This window comes from Coregonus lavaretus (assembly GCF_964263955.1).
Source record: "Coregonus lavaretus genome assembly, chromosome: 13".
Lineage (NCBI taxonomy): Eukaryota > Metazoa > Chordata > Actinopteri > Salmoniformes > Salmonidae > Coregonus > Coregonus lavaretus.
This window is the reverse complement of record NC_140000.1, coordinates 19,665,400-19,676,983: the sequence shown is the minus strand read 5'-3', so window position 1 is coordinate 19,676,983 and position 11,584 is coordinate 19,665,400. Positions and strand designations below refer to the sequence as shown.

At 43.1% G+C, this 11,584-nt stretch overlaps 1 protein-coding gene across 1 annotated transcript; it reads left to right on the top strand.

Annotated features, from left to right (window-relative positions):
* Positions 1-78: 78 nt before the first annotated feature.
* Positions 79-10,525, top strand: LOC311139956 (E3 ubiquitin-protein ligase DCST1-like; the record flags this gene model as incomplete). The annotated part of the gene is made up of 15 exons (XM_084174951.1): positions 79-91; positions 226-351; positions 624-752; positions 890-1,029; positions 1,414-1,585; positions 1,709-1,852; positions 1,953-2,074; positions 2,298-2,455; positions 2,825-2,924; positions 5,566-5,661; positions 5,809-5,935; positions 6,014-6,130; positions 6,516-6,658; positions 9,649-9,759; positions 10,286-10,525. 15 exons carry the CDS (start codon positions 79-81, stop codon positions 10,523-10,525), a joined length of 1,938 nt encoding a protein of 645 aa, XP_084031077.1.
* Between the last annotated feature and the right edge of the window lie 1,059 nt (positions 10,526-11,584).

The window sequence follows — 11,584 nt, the reverse complement described above, 5'->3', positions numbered from 1 at the left end:
AAGTCTTCCTCTTCCAGATTGTAAAAAACTAGTGGATACAAAATTACAAAACCAGCTAATTATGTAACGGCAGTGACGATGGTTAAATTGAGTGAGCTCAGAAGATTTAAAAAAGCACCACATTCCAGTTAGTAGATAATGAGTTGGTGTTTGTGCCACTGAGAATCAATTTGATACACATAGACAACTTCAATGTACTTACCGTTTGTGTGTGTTTTGTCACAGGCTTGGAGAGGTTCAGTAAGTGGGTTCTGCCAGATTTTGCCCACCGGTTCCTCTTTAGTCAGTCTCAGGATTTCCCAGTTGCTCGTTTCTTCCTGGGAGCATTATTTGGTGCTGTCAGTGGTGCAGGTAGGGTTGACAGATTTCACAATGCTACAATGTTTCAGTTTATAATTTGGCCAATTCATTGTATTAAAACTTGTCTTGTGAATTCTCCCTTCCAGGTTTATTTTTGGGTCTCTTCCACAATGTCTCAATGACCACTGTAAACAGGTTCTTAGCAGGATATGCTTTTGTTGGTGAGTAGATTGTGGTACTGCAATTGAACGCTGTTTGGAGTCAATCGGTAAAGTAAAACAATTGGAAACACGTTAGTCATGCTCTATGTATGTGTTTTTCAGCTGTATCTATTCTGGGTGGGGCGTTTTCCTCCTACTTTCGCTGCTCGGTCCTCCTGATCTTTCCCAGCATGCTCGGCTCCCGTGGCAGGGCGTACCTCATGCTGTTTGTCCTCTATGGCCTGTATAGGGGTAAACTGGAAATAGTTCTTGAAAAAATGTATTGCCTTGCTACATGCCGAATGGGTTGCTAGCAGTATGGCTTTGCTGTGGTGCAAACCGGCAATCCTCTGATCACCGTTTGTGTGTGTGTTCTCTTATCCTGTCAGGCCCAATCGCCAACATCCACCGTAATGTCCAGGATGTGACCTTCTCTATGGGCTGCAACATTGAGCTCCAGATCAAACACAGCAAGGTCATGTGGAGGGTGGTGATGGAGCCCTTCATGCAGGTGGTGCAGGGTATTGTGGTAAGTGGCACATTATCATGGTCAGTGGATCACTATTGGCAGAATAGCATTAGTGGAAACCAAGACTGTTCTCAGGGCAGGCATGATTTTAGCGAGATTCGTTCGAGACGTGAATTCTGGCTAACCCTAACCCTTTTCCTAACCTAAACCTAATTATCCTAACCTGCCACGTTAATTATCCTAACCTGCAGTGTAAGTTCTCGAAACCTGCTACGAAAAGTCACTTCTGCTAGTCGAAACCGCCAGACCTGCGCTGAGAGCAGTCTGAGTTCCACTAATGCAATACAGTTCACTATTGTATTAGTTCAATAGGTTTGTTTCACATTATCGACTGATATTTCAAGGATATGCCCCAACGTTTCCTTCATGTTATTACTGGGTCAGGAGGATAATTGGGAGTTCCAGGACGAGGCTAAGAGTGTGAGCAGGAAGTTTCAGAGCATCAGGGATGAGGTCATGGGGCAGTATGGCTATGACTCCATGGAACAGGGCCCTGTTGCTGCCGGCAACAGCACCCAGGATTTGTATGCAGCAAAGACGATGATGCGATGTGACTGTGAGTGTTGGTTTGCGTAAATAAAAACCTATTCAGCAGATTGAAGTTGGTTGTTATTGGTCGATAATTCGTTGTGAATGTACTGACATTACTCACCGTCAATTTTTCTGCATTGTGGAACAGATGTGGTGGAGCAGGGGATAGAGCGCTGTCGGGAGTGGTTTGAGGTCAAGTGGCAGGACTGCATGGATGCCATCAAGGCCCCAGTCATCAACCACATCCTGTGTGTGTCCATGAGATTCCACTTCCTCTGTGACATCATGAGAGGTAGGGGTTCAACTTCATTGGTAGCCCAGGTGTTTTAGTTACGTGGGATGATATACTTTTCTGAATACAGTGATGTTTGCTTGGTTGCTTTTCCTGTCAGTCATGAAGCCCTGGTGCAGGGAGGAGATCCCAGTGGAAGGGAACTTTGGGCAAACTTTCGACAAGCTCAACTTCTCCATTGACGCACTGTCCAGAGAATTCAGCACTAACGTAGTGCTCCAGGTACAGCCCAACTCCTCTGTCTGATCTCACTAAAACCAAGACGGTTAAATAATGAAAGAAATACAAGACTGCAGTTTATACATAATTAGGTCATTTGGAGGTTTTCTCAACTCAAAATACATGTATAATGCCTTACTCTTTTGACGATACACCTTGCACAATACTTTAATTTGATGTTATGTACAGTTCCTGAGCTCCACCTTTCCGTCTCCTGTGTGTGTAGGAGGAGGAGCAGCAGTCTGTGTTTGGTGTCTCAGCCCTACAGGGGGATTTCACAGAGGGTCTGAGTAAAGCCTTCGAGGAGACCAAGGTCATCCTGGACCAGTTTCTGGTCCTCATCCAGCTCCTCCTCTCCTGCACCTTCATCACCATCTTCACCTCGTGAGCCTACTCAACCACACAGCAACTAGATATGATGGAATTACGTGTATCTATGCTATCTAATGTAGGGGAGTGTCAGATGTTCTATTTTAGTTCTTCAAAGTGGCAGTGTCATTTTTGGGGGGGGTTTTCCGCCTGATTTAAAAGGTATGTCGATGATTGGCCAGAGTCCATACATCTAGTTTCCCAGGTCTGAATCAGTCAAGGTTGAAAGCCAGCCTACTGCAGCCCTTGGGGACTAAAGTCATGCACCCCTGCATTAGACTCACTGCAGTACCATGATGTAGTTTATTTCTATAAAGTGTTTATACAGTATCTAATGTAATCAGCGCTTGTGTGCCTCTCTTTGCTCTCTGTCATCCTGTGAAGAGCGTTTGGATATGCGAAGCAGTATACCCAAGACATTCGCTTTGACAACATCTACATCACCACCTACTTCAGACAGATTGATGCCAGGAGAAAGAGAGCAGTAAGCAAACAAAAGATAAGGAGATAAGTATGTATACATGTGCTTATACAGTATACTATTTATTTGGACAGTGAAGCTAAAACGTTTAATTTGGCTCTATACTCCAGCATTTTGGATTTGAGATCAAATGTTTTATGAGGCGACAGTACAGAATGTGACCTTTTTATTTGAGGGTATTTTCATACACATCTGCTTTACTGTTTAGAAATTAATGCACTATATACATCTAGTCCCCCCCATTTGAAGGTGTCATAGGTCCCATATTCCTAGCACACAATGACTACATCAAACTTGTGACTCTACAAACTTGTTGGATGCATTTGCAGTTCAGATTATGTTGTGCCCAATAGAAAGTAATGGTAAATAATGTATTGTGTAATTTTGGAGTCACTTTTAATGTAAATAAGTATACAGTGGGGAGAACAAGTATTTGATACACTGTCGATTTTTCAGGTTTTCCTACTTACAAAGCATGTAGAGGTCTGTAATTTTTATCATAGGTACACTTCAACTGTGAGAGACGGAATATAAAACAAAAATCCAGAAAATCACATTGTATGATTTTTAAGTAATTAATTTGCATTTTATTGCATGACATAAGTATTTGATCACCTACCAGCCAGTAAGAATTCCGGCTCTCACAGACCTGTTAGTTTTTCTTTAAGAAGCCCTCCTGTTCTCCACACATTACCTGTATTAACTGCACCTGTTTGAACTCGTTACCTGTATAAAAGACACCTGTCCACACACTCAATCAAACAAACTCCAACCTCTCCACAATGGCCAAGACCAGAGAGCTGTGTAAGGACATCAGGGATAAAATTGTAGACCTGCACAAGGCTGGGATGGGCTACAGGACAATAGGCAAGCAGCTTGGTGAGAAGGCAACAACTGTTGGCGCAATTATTAGAAAATGGAAGAAGTTCAAGATGACGGTCAATCACCCTCGGTCTGGGGCTCCATGCAAGATCTCTCCTCGTGGGGCATCAATGATCATGAGGAAGGTGAGGGATCAGCCCAGAACTACACGGCAGGACCTGGTCAATGACCTGAAGAGAGCTGGGACCACAGTCTCAAAGAAAACCATTAGTAACACACTACGCTGTCATGGATTAAAATCCTGCAGCGCACGCAAGGTCCCCCTGCTCAAGGCAGCGCATGTCCAGGCCTGTCTGAAGTTTGCCAATGACCATCTGGATGATCCAGAGGAGGAATGGGAGAAGGTAATGTGGTCTGATGAGACAAAAATAGAGCTTTTTGGTCTAAACTCCACTTGCCGTGTTTGGAGGAAGAAGAAGGATGAGTACAACCCCAAGAACACCATCCCAACCGTGAAGCATGGAGGTGGAAACATCATTCTTTGGGCATGCTTTTCTGCAAAGGGGACAGGACGACTGCACCGTATTGAGGGGAGGATGGATGGGGCCATGTATCGTGAGATCTTGGCCAACAACCTCCTTCCCTCAGTAAGAGCATTGAAGATGGGTCGTGGCTGGGTCTTTCAGCATGACAACGACCCAAAAGGGAGAGGGAGCTGAAAGTCTGTATTGCCCAGCAACAGCCCCGAAACCTGAAGGATCTGGAGAAGGTCTGTATGGAGGAGTGGGCCAAAATCCCTGCTGCAGTGTGTGCAAACCTGGTCAAGACCTACAGGAAATGTATGATCTCTGTAATTGCAAACAAAGGTTTCTGTACCAAATATTAAGTTCTGCTTTTCTGATGTATCAAATACTTATGTCATGCAATAAAATGCAAATTAATTACTTAAAAATCATACAATGTGATTTTCAGGATTTTTGTTTTAGGTTCCGTCTCTCACAGTTGAAGTGTACCTATGATAAAATATGACAGACCTCTACATGCTTTGTAAGTAGGAAAACCTGCAAAATCGGCAGTGTATCAAATACTTGTTCTCCCCACTGTATAATATGTTTCTAAACAATTCTACATTAATGTGGATGCTACCATGATTACGGGTAATCATGAAAAATTTGTGAATAATGACGAGTGAGTAAGACGCACAAAGATCATGCCCCCAAAACATGCAAACCTCTTACCACATTACTAATGACTGGGAGGCTAGCATTTTTTGGGGGGTGTGATATTTGTATCTTTTTAACTTTCTCACTCATTATTCACGATTCATTCAGGATTATCTGTAATCATGGTAGCATAATGTAGAAGTGTTCAGAAACATATTATATTCTTATTTACAATAAAAGTGACTCCAAAATGACACAATACATTATTTACCATTCATTTCTGTTGGGCACAACATAATCTGAAACACAACCAAAACACACAGCAAATGCATCCAACAAGTTTGCAGTCACAAGCTTGATGTAGTCATCGCATGGAATATGGGACCAAATACTAAACTTTTGACTAAATGTAATACACTGTAAGTGAATTTGTCCAATTACTTATACCTTCAAATGGGGGATTATACACACAACGTGCTTTCATTTCTAAAACAGATAATAAAAGGTGACATTCTGTACTGTCGCCTCATATAAAACATTTGATCTCAAATCCAAAATGCTGGAATATAGAGCCAAATTAAACGTTTTAGCTTCACTGTCCAAATAAATACGTAGGTGAGTTTATGTTTGGAAGCTGATATGTACATTTGACATTTCAGGACAAACGTTATCTGTTACCTTTGAAGAAAGCTGAGCGGGGCCTTTTCATCAACCCTCGGAGCCTGTACATACATCCCCGTGAGCTTAAACTAGTGGTGCGTTGCTCCTCTCTCCTGAGTGGATTTCAATCCTTTGCTCCAATGACGTGTTCATTACTATCTGTCCTTGCTGACTTTAGGGTTGTGTAGACTGAAGAACAATCTTTCCAAGTCTAATCCCAGATCTGTGTCTTTGGGCCACAGATGGCGGGCCTGCTGCAGGTAGTCTCTCTGGCTGTGTTTGTCTGTGTGCTACTGGCTGTCGATATGGTGCTCTACCGCATCTTTGACATCATCCGCAGACACACTTTCACAGAGTTCTCCCTCACCAGTGAGTCACAAATCTTTCTCCTGTACCATATCATTGTCACGGTGTGGTTGTGTTAACTCATGCCACTATGTTCCACAGGTAGCCACCACATAGACATCAAGGTGGGAGGACAGTCCATGATGGCCAAGCTGCTGAGGAAGACCATTGGTGCCTTCAACACCTCCTCCAACCTGGATATGCAGTCTAGTAACCAGCGTATGTGGCCTCTCTGCTGTTGTGTCTCACTGCTCAATGTGCCAAAGACTGATGTGCCAGACGTGTGTGTTGTGGCTAGCTAATGTTGACCAGTTTACCTGTAGTCTGGCTACAACACTAATATGCTCAGGTCTAGTAGTGTACAGCCTTGTCTTGGCTAGATAGTTTAGACAGTGTTGTCAGGAGGCATTGAACACACATACTGTAGCGTCACATGTCTGCTCCATGTGCAGGACGACAACTAGGAGTTATCCATGCACAATAAAATGGGCATTCTCATAGTATGTGCTAATAATGTTCAGGATTAAGTGGGACCACAGATTAGTCAAATCATGGCGACAGTTACAAGATCAACAACAATCCCCCTCTTTTTATTCTCTCTCAGACTGTCTGCCCCAGCCGAGGGCCCTCACCACAGAGGACTACCTGTGGAGTTTCGTGCCACTCCTGATGATGGCTCTGATGTGCTGCCTGCAGGTGTACAGCAACCGCCTGCGCAGGGTCATCGCTGCCTTCTACTTCCCCAAGGTGAGGCCACACATACACCCTCTCAACCACACCTACCATCCTCTTGGTTGAATGAAACCTCTGCATACTGTAAATCGGATGTATGACGCAAGTATGACACAATGTATAACGTATTCACGGCACATTAGGCACGCCTACATGTATGTAATCCGTAGTATTTGTGTTAATTATAGTTCTCACATTAACACCTTGTCCCAGTCATACATGTAGAGCTGAAATCTTCTAAAGGTAATCTCAGCTCTTAAATCTGATAATTGAATGTTATCTTGATAAGAGCCTACACTACACTACAGTGTTTGTGTCTCAAGTTGCTGATAAATTGGATGGTTTCTCTGAAGTTTCAACTGTCTTTCAATAGGTAAAAAGAAAGGTGTGTGTGTGTGTGTGTGTGTGTGTATACATACATACTGAACACAAATATAAAAGCGACATGGAACAATTTCAAAGATTTTACTGAGTTACAGTTCATATAAGGAAATCAGTCAATTTAAATAAAGTAGGCCCTAATCTATGGATTACACATGACTGGATAAGGGCGCAGACATGGGTGGGCCTGGGAGGGCATAGCCAGTCCGAGCCAATCAGAATGAGTTTTTCTCCACAAAAGGGCTTTATTACAGACAGAAATACTCGTCAGCACCACCTCAGACGATCCTGCAGGTGAAGAAGCTGGATGTGGAGGTCATGGGCTGGCGTGGGGACATGTTGTGAGGCTGGTTGGACGTACTGCCAAATTCTCTAAAACGACATTGGAGGCAGCTTATGGTAGAGAAATGAACATGCAACAGCTCTGGTGGACATTCCTGCAGTCAGCATTTCAATTGTACGCTCCCTCAACTTGTGGCATTGTGTTGTGGCACAACTGCACATTTTAGTGGCCTTTTATTGTCCCCAACACAAGGTGCACCTGCGTAATGATCATGCTGTTTAATCAGCTTCTTGATATGCCACACCTTTCAGGTGGATGGATTATCTTGGCAAATGAGAAATGCTCACTAACAGGGATGTAAACAAATTTGTGCTCAATTTGAGAGAAATCTCCTATTTGTGGGTATGGAACATTTCGGGGATCTTTTATTTCAGCTCACGAAACATGGGACCAACACTTGACATGTTGCGTTTTTTATATTTTTGTTCAATATAGTAAAAAAGGTCATAATATAATGTATGCAATGTATGAAGCCCGGTGAAGACACCCACTGTGAGCAGAACATCAGTAGTAGCTACATTAAAACTCTGGGAGCCTCTACACAGCATGCACATAGACATGTTGGCATTGGGCCCAGCCTATGTAACGTTTTAAATAGGCAGACTAACATTTATTATTCCTCTCCTTTTTTCATCCCTGGTGAATTTGGCACAGGAAGGTTTGAACAAACTGTAGGGTCCTGTCGGTCGACCTCCATCCAAATAAACAAAGAATACAATGTCCCTACAAAGTAGAAGCACTCTTTATACTGTTAGTATTTACAGTCGATCTGGATATCACAAAGGGTGGATTTCCCCAGAGTTCTTATAGATGGGAAACGGATATCTCCTAGGAAATTGGAGCAGCTACTGGGTCGACTGAGTATAAATGGGAATAAAACAAATCATTGTTCAGGAGAAAGCTTTGCCTTCATTTATATCATGCACTATTTGTGTGAAATTCAACAGCTAAGCGGAGCTACCTCATTAAGGTCAGTTGTGTGCATTCTTGTTTTTGTTCTAATTTCCCTTAATTGTTCCAAATGAAGCAGTGGGGGGTTTAATGAAATGAACACCAAAATCAAGTCCAGGAATCTCTAGGCTAATAAGATGCACGTTCTCCATAAACATGTACATATGCATATAGGAACGTGACTAAAAGAAGAAACCTTGCCTAATCCAGACGTAATAGATGCAAACTTGTGCACCATTGATGGTTTAGGTATATTTCAATGTATTCAATAGGCTTTAGCACAATGTGTACAATCCTGTAAGAAATGCACTGGCTCGTGTGTCGAGTAAAGCAGTGCTTAGCTGAGAGCAGCTTACTGTAATAGCATTAGACACTACGTATTCTGGTCGTACTGAAGCCCTACCTACAGTACTGCACAGATAGGGGCAAAGGGGCGAGAAATTAGGGTATACTGTATGCAGAGAAACTAAGAATTAGAGGGAGTAAGAGATTAACAGAGGGGAAAGTGGGATACAGACATTTTTCATGCTGGCATTTCCACCACAGGGATAGCGTTTCAAAGGCATTATGAGCATTTCAAATTCTGGCCCGGGTTGAAAAATGCATTTGTGAAATCTGGCCCTTGAGGTCCGATACACTTCTGGTTTTCATTCTTTAATCAGGGACTGGTTTAGACCTGGGGCACCAGATGAGGTGAGTGCAATGATGGATGATGTAGGAACAAAAACCAGAGGTGTTTCGCTATTCCAGGATCGTAATTGAATAGCCCTGCTGCCTGGGTTGACTAAGGGTTGAAAATGCCAGTGTGAAAGACCTATAGAGAAACTACAGCGAGGGGAGAGACTGGCGTAGTAGATAGTGAAGGATTGCCATCTGTGTGTTTCACTTAGCACTAAATCAGTTGAAGTGTAATTACTGTTATTAGTCATCCCCTTATGCTCTCTGGAGGGGATTAGTTTCACAGATCACGCAAAATTAAGCTGCTGCACAATCAGCATGTGGGAGAGAAGTGCAACATGGTGAAAGTGTGCAGCGCACAGACTCTAATCCAACTGGCCTCGGGAGTTCAGCGCTCCAGAATCATCCTCATGATGGACAGTATTGAGTATTCATACAGCAGTGGTGACGTCTAGTACCCATGGTCAGGGTGATTCAAATATCTCACTCAACAGAGAAAATATATTTTCATGTCTTGTCTCGACTTTTCTACGTCTTGCCGGTCTGTGGCCATACTGTTCTACACACTATATTAACCCTTTGCCCATTGTCATTTATCTGACTGCCCCATTTCTCTGTCTGTCCACCCTTTGCTGTGGCTGCCCGTCTTTAGCGGGAGAAGAGGCGCACTCTGTTCCTTTATAACCTGCAAATTCAGAGGCGCATCTCATACACCAAAAGGCAACGCACACGACTCATGCAGCTAGGAACAGGAGAGAAAACGGTGCGTACTGTGTGTATTTAACTACTCTCTCATTAAACAGTTTTAAATATCTTTATTTTCCTAAAGGCCTTTGAACCCTTCTATTTCCTGATTTAGTTGATGGGATGGCTCTTGGATGAACTCATGACAGAATGACAGTGCCTTTAATTTTGAAGTCAAATGGGCTCACTCTTTTCCGGGAATGATCTCCAAGACAAATCTAAACAAACACAGACAAACTCTTTGGGACGCAGCCTCCCTCCCACTCTCTTTCCTGGGCCCTTCTCTCTCCATCCGGTCTTGCATGCTGTCGTATTTTCTTCTGTTCTGTCTTCTTCACTAATGCTTTTCATTCCATGCCCTGTGACCTCCAAGAATCTAATTAGGGCAAATATGTTCATTTTCACTGAATTGTACTGTTATTTAATTTATTAATTTATTTAACACTGCCCCTTCTACCTACTGTACTACCTCCTCCCCATTCCACTCTCTATTCCTCCCACTTTTCTACTCTCTCTACCCTTCACCTCCACTCTCTCCCGCTCAGGTGTTGTCTGGTGTGTTGTCCAGACTGGAGAGGCTGGGCTGCAGGCTGCGGTGGTGCTGTGTGTGTGGGGAGAGGCAGAGGGGTGACCGGGCCGTGGAGTGCACAGTCCCAGGCTGCCAGGCGGCTTACTGTCCCCAGTGCTGGAGGGACCTGGGCAGGATCTGTTACGCCTGTGTCCCCACTAGTAACTGGGACCCAGAGGAGAGCTGTTCAGACACAGACATGTACTATGTCCATTAGGGCGACCACCTAAACCACATGCAGACACATTAAAGGCATTTAGCATATTAGTCCATTACAGGTTTTGGTCCTCCATTTTTTTTCAATAGCAATAAAAGCAAGTTTGCCGAATGAATGAACAGCTGATCAGCACCCACTGTTCAATTTTTATTATGGCTCATTTCTTTTAAGTATTGTTCTGAAGAAAATGGTTTCTTTCCTTGAATCCCTGTCTGAAGTCTTTTTTTTCCTGTGACTAATTCATTGTTAAATCGACTAGACATATATAACAATAACATCTGTTTCACCAGAGGTTTTAGCAGATTGCAGTTGTTATTTAGCAATGCTGACAATTTACACAACTGGAGATCCAGCAAATCCTTTGGGATGTTCAGACAATAGGATGACATTATATTATCAGATTAAATAGCCTATGTGTAAGGGATACAATTGCATAATAGTTTAGTAACACTTAATTAGCTTAAAAGTGCATGATTTTATAAATTGTTCTTGTATTATTTTTTAGAACTTCCTATATAGAAATGTTGTGTAAGGTTTGTTAGAATACGCGGCTCTCTAGAATGTGTCCGCAGAAAGATTCAGGCAGTAAAGAGTTAAAGGCCAAGAGAAAATCCCGCCTTGTACTGGGGTTGAAATGCGATTACACCATCGTTGTAAACACGCACTCAGTCTTGTGCCCAAATGACTTGCGTGTTCGAAGCTGTCTGCCTTTCAGGAATTAAGATTTTCTAGATCGCACTTGGGGAGTTTAACGACATCACAGTGGGCCTATCTCTGCTACGGAAGGGACATATGTTGTAGTAGCACTGTGTGTAAAGGTACTGGAAATATGACCCTGAGATAACTGCAGCCAGAAGCTACGGACAGCGGGCCGGTCTTGTTTAGAGGCTTATTACAGGACTTTATGGTGTGGGCTAATGGCGCAGGTGAATGAAGCCTCTTGAACTAAAGTTACAAGTTCGATTTACTGGCCCATGCAACACTTCTGCTCTACGCGTGCCTTTGTGGATGCCTATCATGGACTTTCGCTTGACATTTGCATCTGTAGGCAAATTGAAG